The 12,836-nt window shown below is 39.1% G+C and overlaps 1 protein-coding gene across 3 annotated transcripts in view; it reads right to left on the bottom strand.

Moving 5' to 3' along the window:
• tasora (transcription activation suppressor a) overlaps window positions 1-12,836 on the bottom strand; it is a 36,475-nt gene that overhangs the window by 17,036 nt on the left and 6,603 nt on the right. The window contains exons 3-9 of one of the 3 annotated variants that reach the window (XM_053484163.1): window positions 12,413-12,499; window positions 9,428-9,500; window positions 9,224-9,315; window positions 8,982-9,113; window positions 8,140-8,273; window positions 8,025-8,050; window positions 2,751-2,856 (exon numbers count right to left, since the gene is read on the bottom strand). In XM_053484163.1, the coding sequence (XP_053340138.1) occupies window positions 2,751-2,856; window positions 8,025-8,050; window positions 8,140-8,273; window positions 8,982-9,113; window positions 9,224-9,315; window positions 9,428-9,500; window positions 12,413-12,499 (650 nt within the window). Of the gene's footprint in view, window positions 1-2,750; window positions 2,857-4,865; window positions 5,219-8,024; window positions 8,051-8,139; window positions 8,274-8,981; window positions 9,114-9,223; window positions 9,316-9,427; window positions 9,501-9,708; window positions 9,763-12,412; window positions 12,500-12,836 lie in introns of those variants that run through there. The other 2 variants (XM_053484164.1, XM_053484165.1) reach the window with 2 other exon arrangements.

The raw sequence follows: 12,836 nt of genomic DNA, 5'->3' as shown, positions 1-12,836 counted from the left end.
TAAACATGTGGGAGTATGTAAATCAACAAAAAAAGGAAAAAAAAAAATTCTAATCCAGAGGTATTAGACATAGAGCCCAGGGCCTGAAACTAGCTGTATTATAGTTTAAATCTGGCTCAAAAATATATTTAGTCGTGCGAAATAATTTCAAATTAAATGTTATCTCTTCAGTGTAAACACATTTAAAAGGAGAACAGGAGACTCGACGTGTTCTTGGTCGAATCAACTGATTTTGGTGAGCTTGAAATTAAACAAATACTGTGAGTCTAAGTCCCATATTGACTAAGCATTTCTGAGTAGAAAATTTTGTGGCCCGAAAATTTTTTTAGAGTGACGCAATTTTGGTGCTACTTTTACAAGTAAGATTAAGAGCAATTCATCAACATTCTTAAAATAGAAAATCACTCTGACCTCCACAAGAACTTAGGAGAACTCCGGAGTTGTCCTAAATGGTTACAAGGAGTAGTGAGGAAATGACGTTTACAAAGGAGAGACGTTTTGGCAATATTGAGTGACACAAAAATAAGTTTGGACAAAAAACAGACTATATATACACACACACACACATATATATATATATATATATATATATATATATATATTCTGTTATAAGCTATTTAAAAAATTTTTTTACTTTTCTTTTTATCTTTTACGTTTTTTTTTTTGTTTCTTTTTTTTTTACACTCCCTGGGGGTATGCATGGCAAGCTACTTGTCAGATAACTCGTCTACTCACACTTTTTATCTCCATTGGCAAGAGTAGGGCAGAATTTACCTTTAATTATTTCCTTTTCTTTCCATTTCACTACATTTTCTTTTAATTACTTATTTATATTTTACATCTTCCTTAAACTTTTTCTTTATATATTTTACTAAACTTTCTTCCAGTTTCGCTTTGTTCCCAGTCATTTTAATAAGATTATGACTAAGGTTGGGTACCGAAAACCGGTGCCAATACGACACCGGTACCTGTATAACCGGTATGTACCGGACTGAAACAGAACGCGAATTTCCGTGCGTCATTTCGGTGCCACTTTAATGCCTGAACTGTCGATTGACATTTGTTCTCTGGGTTCATATATTTTTGTAGATTAAAAGTTTATTAGGTTAAATAAAAAAAAATTAAAGCACTAATCATCAGTAAATGAGAGACCATCAAAGATGTGTGTGAAAGCAGCAGCTAATGTTACACTTGCTCTGACGGCAGCAGGCGGTCTACCGCTATCTTAGCTTGCTAAATTAAACTTTCGTTAAAATGCCTAAAACTAAACGATCGAAAGTGTGCCTATATTTCACAAGAAAGGATTCCGACACCGCTACGTGCAGCAAATGTTTTACAGCAGTTGCGTGTAAGGGGGAAACATGTCAAATCTAATGAAACATTAGAGGGCACACTTAAAAGCAGAGGGATGCACCATGTTTGACAGCTTGTGGACAACAGCTGGCACTATCGGTGAGGATGAACCCAGCCTCAGTCATACCAACCGTAGCAAAAGAAGGAGTCCACCGATTATGATGAGGACTGCAGCCTTTCCGCAGGTTAGTAGTAGGATATTGTAATGTTAATCACAAAATGCAAATCTTGCATTCATGCTAACAAATGGTCAAACGATTTGTAAAATACTAATGTAACATGGATTTTCTTTATGACTTTCCAGCTAGCATTAGCAGTACTACAATAGTATTTGTATATTCATATATACTTTAAACTTTTAATATATTGTTCAATTTTAAGCATTAAATGTTTTGTTCAATAAAAATGTATTCTTGAGTCATCCACCATCATTTTGTGGCTTTTGTAAAGTATCGGTTCAGGCACTGTTTTGGCACTGGTACCGTTTTAAAAGTATCGATTTGGCCCCGGTATCGATAAATCCTAATTATAACAGTCCTATACGGTTCTATTATAAGGGTTTGAAACAGTGGTGATTGGAGCAGTCTGATTAGGATAACCGAGTTAGGCATAAAGCTTTCATACAACTGGTCGATTTCAACATTTTGATTTTCCATAATTAAAGACAAAAAAAAAAAGATTTTTTTTAAAAAAGTCAGAACTACAATACCCACTATAATGTGAAGTCTACTTTGTGTCTCTCAGTGTCATAAACAGTGACATGTCACGCTTACCTAGGAGAGGTCCTACTCCTCACTGAAAATAAGAGCTGGAAGCTTTATAAATAACTTGTGTCCTATTCAGAGCTAGGGGTATTTTTAGTCCCAAATTAATTTTGTGTGTGATTCCTATAAGTAATTGAGATGTTTAGTAAACACGGGCCCTGGACTCGTAACTATGTCATTTATGAACTCAAAGTGTCTAAACTATTATGTCGGATGCCTCGGCTGACTGAAAAATATATATATTTATGTTCATCTAAACAACAATCTCCCTAAATGCATGAATTGTAAAGGGAATTTTATGGTGTAAACAGGTTAATATGTGTAGAAGGTTTAAGGATCCAAAGCAAATACTAGTATACACATCATAGAATAATTTGCAAGTTATAAAAAGGTAATAAGTGCTGCATTGATGACGGTTATTGTGAGCAGCCATTTTGGTTTGACATTAATTGCTGACCTCAGGAGGTAAAGAGCTGATTTTCCATATTAGAATCTGGAGAGTTTACACCACAGCCAGAGATGGAAAATTCTGAGTTTCAAATGGAGCACAAGTTATCATGTGTTCCGTTAACATAAGTGACACCTCTGGACTAATTGTTTAAATAAAAAGCTGCTGTAAAAGAAGAAACTCACATCTTGAAAGGAAGAAAGGGCTGAGAAACGGAATGGAGGCTTGCTTGATACGCTTCCTTTCCTCTGTTTAAAAAGTGTCCTTTCCAGACAGTGTAGCCACATCTTTCTAAAAAGGGAAAAACAAAGTGACAGATTATTCAGTTAAATTTAAAACTGATCATCTTTCTCAAGTGATTGCTATTCATCTTCAATTCTGTCTGCAAAGCTAAATGTTTCTGATTATACAGATCTGTTTAAAACACTTTAATTTAGTAGGCTATTTAGTAAAACTGTTTCAGGTTGCTAGGAAGCATAAAGATTGGACTCTGGAGCAATGGAATTAGGTCATGTGGTCTGTTGAGGGTAATAGGAGCGTAAGGGTAGAAGTGCATAATGGCCACTGTAAAAGCAGTCTTACGGCCTGAGGTTGCTACATTTGCTCAGGTCTAACCTCAGCAACGTTATGTGACAATAAAATGAAGTCAGCTGATGACCTGAATATACTAAATTACCAGGTTATCACATCTATGGAGTTTTTGTTCCCTGATGGCACGCCATATTCCAAGACTCAGATTGTGAAAGAATAGCTCATGAGGAATCATTTTTACACATGTAATCTTTGTGTGTATGATGTATAGGCAGGCAGTGTAAAGTAAAGTAAAACTGCAATGTAATGTAGAGTGAAATTCTCTCTTTGCATATCATGTTAGAAAGCTGGGGTCAGAAAGCAGGGTCAGCTATGACACAGCACCGCTGGAGCAGATAGGGTACAAAAGTGGCAACTTGGTGGAGCTGGGGCTTGAACTGCTGACCTTCCACTCATCAACTCAGAGCTCCAACCCTCTGGGCTACCACAGCCCCCACCTTTTTAAAAGAAAAACATGCAGAGCATGCACCATGGAAATAAGAATAGGCAAATCTAGAATATGGCCTGAATGTAAAAAAAAACAGGACAAAACTGCAGAGTTGGGGGTAAAACTCGGTTGCTAAGTTAGACCACTGGAAACTGAGCCACTCGATGCTTTTTTTTTTAACAGAACATCGTGCGCTTCAAGTCATCCACCATGTAGGACATTTCAAAGAAACTGTCTACAAAGGGCTAGAGGAATTATCAAAGATATCCCTCACACCAATCATGGACTGCTCACCATTCTCCCATTGGGCAGGTGCTACAGGGGCCACAGCACCCGCACAAACAGCCTGAAATAAATGGAGCTGCTTTCAGGGGAACAAACAGGTGAAAGTCAGGGGGAGCAAAATCAGGACACTATCACCTTAAAACAAAGTTTTCTGCCGAGTGTTGACAGTGTAGCCAGAAGTGTGTGGACATGCATTGCCGTGCAAAATTACAACACCCTTGGATAGCAATCCTCGGTGTCTAATTTAAAGTTTAGGCTTTGGTTCTTTAAAAAGCATCTTAATATAACAAGCACTGTTGATTGCTGAACTTCTTTCCTGATAATATTCCAATTCTGGCCCCTGAGATTCTGCAGCACTGATTAACTTTCCAGCTGATGGGTGACCTTTGAACTTTTTCTTCGTCTGCGATTGAGGACACTTCCTTACCATACTCTGCCGTTTATGCTCAGGCTGCAGTGATGAAACTATGTCTCATCACCAGTGACGATTCTCCTTAAGAAACTTTCACCTTTCTTAGAGCATCGGTTCAAATTTTGTTTTCAGATATCCAAACACTTCTGAAAAAAAAATCACGATCCTCTTCTTTTTTGCAAATCACAAGTGGAGAAACCATTTAAACTGCAGTTACAAATGAACTGATGTAACGCGTTCAGACCTGCACAGAAGTGACTGGGGAGAGAGTAGCCTCGAACATAAGGCGTTGATAAGACGGTGCCTCCAACAGAAGGTTTAATAATACCGAAGGGCATCGATCCTGCTCAACAGTGGCACAATGGATCACTTTAACCACCAAGTGACCACAGGAAAACCCACTGCATTCTCAGAGCCATCGACACTATGGTTACTATGGTTACTATCCTCCCAACAACAAGTGTTTTTCTTGTCGTGTGTTGTTTTTATCACCACACTGTGATGTATTTACACCATTATCCTGAGGAAACCTCATCTCGATCAGATATGTACTCGCTGTAGAGAGAAATGGCGACTAAAACTCACTAAACCTGGAGAGCTGGATGGGCGGGAGAGTCGGCCAGCTCAGGTTAGCTTTTAAACTAGCACGGACCCCCGCGCGCTTCCCGCGTTTCTGCTTCCTCTCACACCGCTTACGGCGCCTCTTCCCCGGGACACGCGGACCAGGCGACGCGGAGGCCTGCAGGCCTCGATCCCGCAGCAAGCCGAGAGCGCGCAGCCTCTCCAGCACATGATGGGGCAGCCTGGCTGCTGGGTGCTCTCTATACTGTAGCAGCGTCTGACGATTATACACACGAACAGCGGCGGCAGCCATGCTCCAAAATAATAATGATCATTAAAAAAAAAAAAAAGAAAGAAAAAAAGAATAATAATCGGGCTAAAAAAAACAACCAAACAAAAACAAAACCAGCACTATTTTGAATCCGAAAGCGCCACAGTGTGCCGTCATGTTCTTCTTGATTTTTGTTTTGTTTTGTGAGTTGCAAACCAACTTAAAGGTGCATTACCGCCACCTACTGGACTGAAGTGTGGAGCAGTACAAAGGGGAAAAAAAAGGCTCGCGTGCACTTGCATCTAACCACACAGGAAATTAACTTTTCATTAAGTAAACAAATGAAGAGCTTCATGTTCCTAATATACTTGTTTTGGAAATAAACAAAGTCTCAGGTTGGAATGTGTCATATACAGTATAATATACTCTCCCAGAAAATATATCTCCTTTGAACAGTTGATATTGATGTGTCTGCTGCTTCATAACGGCTTTAATCTGAGGTGCTGTTTGTTAACTGGTGATTTCTGAGGCTGGTGACTCTAAATGAGCTTCTCCTCTGCAGCAGAGATATGTTCTGTTCTTGCTTTCCTGGGAAGGTTTTCATGAGAGCAACTTTCATCGTGGTGCTTCATGTGTTTTGCAAAAGCACCTGACACAATACTGTTCTTGCAAAAATTATTCCAAACAACCGACCTTTGTGTATTAAAATACCAACGACTGTTGACATTGTTGTTACTCAATTACCTAATGCAATATTATTTTATGGTAAAAAAAAAAAAAAGGTTTAGTATTGTTCTAAAATGTAGACAATACAGTGTTTCCCCACACAGAGTACACATCCGTGGGCCAGTAATTAACTATTAATCAAAAAGGTGATTATGTGTCCATATACTGATGAGATGGCGAGAAACTGAAAGGACATATTCTAATCAGATGATGTGCACTGCTTCTTTAAAAGCTTATATCGATTTAATTCTTTCCTCATTCTTCAACTGACTCATGTGTAATGCATTTGAGCCTTTTCCTAGATGATTAAGTGTTTGATTATGTATGGCATGGACAATCCTAAAGCAGGTAATAACTACTTCTCTTCGGTTTCTGCCCATTTTTATAAAAATATTATAAAGATGCCTTCCTATGACAATGATATCCCAATATTCTTAGTACACTTTCTGCATTGGACTCCTTATTATAGTTTTGGCCTTGGACAAGGTGGTATCAAAAGGTTTCGTGACTAGTTTTGTAACATGCCAACAGATGGCAGCACATCATCATGGACAGCAAGTTAGATCAAAGAGCGAACATGAAATTCTGCATGAAACTGGGCAAATCTGCCACTGAGACGTTTGGCATGATTCGGCAAGCATAGAGCAATGCTGCAATCATTCCTTCCAGGTTTTCTGAGTTGCACACGTGCTTCAAGGTCCTCACTGGAAGACGACGAGAGATTAGGAAGACCTTTAATGCGCTCAACCCCCGAAAATGTCAATACCATTCAGGAAATTGTTCACGATGATCGTCAGAGAACAATCCACAACATTGCTTTTATTGTTCTTCCGGGAACAGAAGGCACATCACATTGATGTCTGCCAAGAACTCGGTCAGCGAGACATGTCCTGTGGAGGATCATTACGGGTGGCGAAACATGGGTGTATGGGTACGACCCTGAGACGAAGCAAAAGTCTTCAAAGTAGAAGAGCCGGTCATTTCCATGACCAAAAAAGGCAAGGCAGGTCACCAGCTCGACCAAGTGTGTGCTCATTGTCTTGAGCCAGACTGTCAATAGCGGATTCTACTGCCACGTATTAAGGTTAATAAACAAACAAACAAACAAAAAGACCTGTAAAACCTGAAAATCGGCTTGTGTTGTAAGAGATTGTTAGGGGATATATCTCATTCCTTCTATCCCTACAGGAAAGAAGCACAAAAACCCTTGTTATATTACCTGTAAGTATATAATGTATGTCAAACACAATACCTTGCACTGTATGAGATTATACCTGGAGCTGATGTTTGTACTTCATTAGAATTTTCTAATGCAATTAATACATGACTGCTTATTTTCCTCTATTCACAGCAGGGCCACCACTATGTACTAACTGTATAAACAAGAAGGAAGTGATGTTCTCTTTAATGATCTACCATCTTAGTCCTCACCACAGAGTACAAACAGCGTTACCAGAGTGGTGAAATGACAACAATCATTACTTTGATATCAGCGAAACCACAGAGATTATTGTCGACTACAGAAAGATGCAACCAAATAAATGTTGCATACACTACTATTTTGTTGGCTTGCCTTAGGCTTTGATTACTTTAATTTCAATAACCCTATGCAATGTAATAAACATTTATTTATAACCAGAGTTGGAAAAACCTATATCAGTCAAATCACTTCATAAACTTTTCACCAGAATGGGCAAAAAGTGATTTAAAAATCTTCAGTTTATGTGTGAAAACGATTCCTCCCGCTCCCAGAACCACTCTTACACAACTTGAGTCGTGGAATATGCCTGTGCCATCAAGGAAGAAAAAACTCCATAGATGTGATAAGCTATTAGGTTGGGTTAAGGAATTATTGCACGCGAATATATATTAAATCAATGCAATACTTATGCAAACAAAGTCGCATGTCAGGGTTAGAAGTTCCTCCGTGTGCACAGTCACAGACAATATTTTTTTATATTTCTGTCTGCAATATTTATAGGGACACTATTCCACTGACACTAAGGATAAGTCTTGTCTTCTCTTGTGCAATAAATTCATCATATTGTAATGTCTATTTAAATTGTTTTTTTTGTGCTACTACTTTATCTCCTTTTTATACTCTACCATGTGTGTACTATAGCTGTGCAATCATAACCAACACAATGTGCACATGACAAACTTAAAAGACGTAAGCAGACCAATACCTGTTCCTGATGGCATGCTGTTAGACCTAAGAAAGAAAAAAAGAAACAAAAAAAAGGATGTAACAAATACCAGCTTGATAAACCAGACAATAAGTTATTAGTTAAAGCGAGATACCTTTGCAGAGGCGAGGCTTTGGGCCCCGATGTTATAGCTTCTTTGGATTTGAATTGAAAAGACACCACAGCGTATGGACATGCATGCCTTGGTCTAGACGCAGGCTCAAAATCCACATATTCATAGAAATATTGCTGTTAAAAAATAAAAAGCTAAATTAACTGAAGACATTCATTAAAATGATTAGAACACTTTAAATGCAAAAAATATACAGAGCTATAATATAGAAACTGCACACACACAATTTTGCTTGAATATGAGGGATGTTCAAGTCAAACCGGGACTTTTGATGGTGCAAAACAACAAAAGACAGGTGTGAGGTGTGAAAATTAACTATTTTTATTTCTCTACATAATCCCCCACTACACTAATGCACTTTTCCTCGCGATTCACTAATGCTTGGAAACCATCAAGGCAGAAAAAAAATTTCTCAGTACACCGGAGACATAAAATATTGGTCTCCTTTACTGGTCCGAAAACGTGGAAATGGCTTGGAGTGAGGTCAGGACTGTATGGAGGATGCGGGAATAACTCTCAGCCGAGTTCCTGTAATGTTCAAGTGGTGTTTGTGAATGACTCCGTGCACAGATTCCACATACAGACGCTTCTCTTCTGTAATCTCTTCTGCAGTGAGCATACAAAACGTTTGCAACAATTAAATGTTTAACTAAGAGTCTCATTACCATACTGTGCTTGAGGTTTTCTGTAAATTGTTTTATGGCTTCATTCATTGAGACGTTTCATCTCAGCTCCTGGTTTGACTTAAACACCCCTCACATTTCTTTTCAGTTACACACAGAGCATCAAACTAAACACAAAGACAAAATGTATTGTTTTTATACCTGAGTATACTCGAATGCCTTGTAAGATGTCAGGGATGTCACTCTATTGGCATTCTTAGAGAAATGGCTGTCAAATTTAGGCGTAGGGTCCAAACCTCTTACCATGTTCTCATGTATGCTCTTTACTTTACCCTAAAAACAACAATACAACAAGTTTCTTTTTTACTAACGTGTTTATGAGCCAACACATTTTACGTGTTTATGGGCCATAAAACCTGGACATGAAATGTTTGGGTAGTTACTTTTATCACTTTAAAGATGATTATCTCTCCGACAAAGCCAGGCTCAATGGGACTGCTTTGTAGCAAATCAGAGAACTGGCACAAGTAAACACCTAAAGATAAAGAAGTGATTAAGTGAGTATACGCTTACTTAAGTCAGTCAGTCAATTGTCATATTGACTTGAAGTGTAATCATATAAACATTTTCAAATACTCAAATGTTACCTTTAGTAGAATATCCCAAAAAGTTCATCCAGCTGTTCCCGGCTGATAAACCTTTTTCACTAACCAGAAGTACCTGAAAATAACATTAAGATACAATTAAAGTTTGTTTTTAAACAAATCCAGGGCATTAAAGCAAGTAGATTATTTTAAAGTAGATTATTAAATCCGGTACATAGCTGTTCATACCATTACTTTTACTTAAAATTTTTATTTTATAGACTTCAGGCAGATATCTATTTACTACAAAAGTTTAACTGAATACAGTCCAAAGACATACACACATGCATACGAACAGAGAAAATTTTCAGAGAGTAGTTTTCAGGTGCTCCAATGTAGGAAACTAAAAGATATAATTGAAAGAGGGAGTTCTGACCAAATAACAGACAAAACTTCTATTTATATAGATGTAAATTATAAAGGAACTGAAACCAATAGATTCGCCTATGCTCGACTAAAGAGCAAAAACTTTCCGTTCCTTAAGAAGCATCAAGGGGATCTCAAACCCTTTACTTACTTGTTATGGCAGCATGGACCACCCCTACAATTTAGTGTATATTAAGTACTTTTTAATGTCAAAGTCTGAGATTTAGCTGTTCGAAACAAAGCAATCAATAAATATTGTGCTCAAAATTAGAAAAGATTTGAAAATTATGATTTATAGTTCTACGTGTAAAGAAAGCAGAAACATGTTAGGCATGACAGAGGTGGAAACCAGAATCAAAATGAATAAAAATGTACAGCATAAACTGCCTGAAATTAAAGTTGCCAAATGTAAGCCAGAGGAGTTACTACCAGAGCAGGCAATTAGATCATCAAAACCGAAGAGGACACCCCCACACCTCCCTTTGCATTGCTCTGATGTCGGGTGATGTTTTACATTTAGGTCCTGTCTGTTTTCCGTTTGAATAAAATTTGTGAATTCCCGAAAGCTTCATGCTGTACATGCTTGTGTTTGTGAAAAGTTTGGCCATTGTGTCCTTAACCTCCATACCAGGATTTAAACTTTCCTGGGCAGACAGGAAGAAGAAGAAAAGTGGTAAGAAGAAAAGTGGTGGGATTGCTGTGTATGTGAATGAGAGATGGTGTAACGTGACGGAGCGCCTTTGCCATCCAGATATTGAACTTAGCTGAGGGTATACGCCCATATTATTTACAGAGGGAATTCTCCTCTGCCATTTAATCTGTGCTTACATTCCACCGACGGCTGACCCGACAGTAGCATGCCACTGTTGCCAGGTTACAGTGTGAACACCCCGAGGCATTCGTGGCTATTACTAGTGACTTTAATTGTGTCAATCTGGACTCGACATTACCAACTTTCTACCAGTTTGTTGACTGTCCCACACGGGAAAACAGGACACTGGATCTTGTATATGCTAACACCAAAGACGCATACAAAGCCATGGCTCTTCCCCCACTCGGCAATTCTGATCACAATCAGGTCTCGTTAACACCTTTGTATGTCTTAACAGTTCAAAGGCAGCCTATCTCCACAAGGAATATTAGAAGACAGGGAGCCAGGGAGACCCTGCAGGGCTGCTTTGAGCATACGTATTGGAATGTGCTGTGTAAACTACACGAGGAAGAGATTACCAAAATCACAGGCTGTGTTACTGTCCATATCAACTTCTGCTACGACACCATTATCCCTTCAACAATGGTACACTTATCCCAACAACAAGCCTTGGATCACCAGCGACTTAAAAAAAAAAAAAAAAAACTGTTAGACAACAAGAAAAGAGCCTTTAGGTCTGGTGACAAGGATGAACTGAAAAGGATACAGCGGGAACTGAGGGTAAGGCTGAGGGAGACCAAGGACTCCTATCGACAAAAGCTGGAGAGTAAACTTCAGCATAACATCAGAGATGAATAGATAGGAATTAAGCAGAGCACTGGCTTAAATGTTAAAGACAATCAGGAAGGCGACAGCCTGGTCGGAGCAATTCAACAGGTGTAGCACAGGACCCCCGGCTGGGCCGTTTTACACAGGATCAGTCTTCACACCCTCATCACCATCAGCTGTGAGCAACTGCTAAGCACCCCTTCTCACAACCCCCCACCAGAATCCCCCACTGAAACCAGTACACCACCTTCACTGACCGTGAGCAACTGCTTCATGCTATTCTTCTTGCCATCCAAGTAAGAAGAAAGCTGGAAAAACTCAACCAAGACTATAGGCCCTGATGATATTAGCCCCAGGAATCTAACATCTTGTGCTGCTAAGCTGCCTGGTATCCTGCAATACATCTTTAAACAGAGTCTGATACAGGAAAGAATACCAGTGCTATGGAAAACATCTTGTGTAGTACTGATACCTTTGAAGGCCATCACTTCTGGTCTCAAGAACTTCAGACCAGTTACACTGACGTCACAAATCATGAAACTGTTTGAGCGCCTAGTTGTGCCACACCTACGTAGGACCACTGATAAAACCTTCCCTGGTCCCAATACCATTTCCGTATACATATTATTCCCAATACACCAGCCTCATGTATTGATGGGTGATGCGGTCATATACCTATTGCAGTGGGCTCACTCTTTCCTGGATGGCTGTAATGGTCCATTTTTTGTATTTCCCCAGTGCCTTTAATACAATACAACCATTTTTACTCAGTGAGAAACTGCCCAGGATGGGTGTCGGCACATCCATTGTGTCCTGAGTAGCTAAATAACTGTTAGATGGGCCCCAGTTTGGGAGGTTGGGTAATTCCCTGTCTGATGTGGTGGTCAGTAACACATGAGAACCTCAGGGAACTGTTCTTTCTCCATTCTATCCTGTTATCTCACTTTATACACTCATACGACATATACACTGACAATTTGCACATTTTATCTCCTTTTCTTATTTTGAAACTGCCAGTTTGCACTCTGTTTTTTCTATAGCGTACATGCAATACTGTATTAATTTATATAAGGGACATGCATATATACCAGGTATATACAAGGTTCTTTAGGGAGGCAATATCTGTGAGGTAACAGACTTACCTTGTCAGTAAGCAGGAAACAGAAAGTCTCCGCCAGTTCTTTGTCAGTGCGTCCATCCTGCTTCAGCTCCTTTCTCTTTTCAATGAACTGCATAGAAACATTGTGACATTTCACACCAACACTCCACACATACTAAAATGGACAAATCACTTCCCTGGAACAGTCAGATTACCATGTCTGGACTTCTGTTTTTTATTGTATTCGCCAGTCAGTTAATTCAGTAGGCTGCGATTTAAAGCCTCAGTTCAGGTATTTTACAGGCCCTTACCTTACACTGATGTTAGCTCAAACAACCCGTGCTTCGTCTCATGGTGGCACTTCACGTTACTGCTTATTATTACTTTGTTTACAGACCGTATGAGACAAACTGATTTTAAACCATCCCCATAAAGAATAAACATATAACGATCTGCCCATTAATCTT

The sequence above is a fragment of the Clarias gariepinus genome, chromosome 23, assembly GCF_024256425.1.
Source record: "Clarias gariepinus isolate MV-2021 ecotype Netherlands chromosome 23, CGAR_prim_01v2, whole genome shotgun sequence".
In the NCBI taxonomy this organism is placed as follows: Eukaryota; Metazoa; Chordata; class Actinopteri; order Siluriformes; family Clariidae; genus Clarias; species Clarias gariepinus.
Note: the sequence above shows the minus strand (reverse complement) of the source record. Positions and strands in the feature narration are given on the sequence as shown.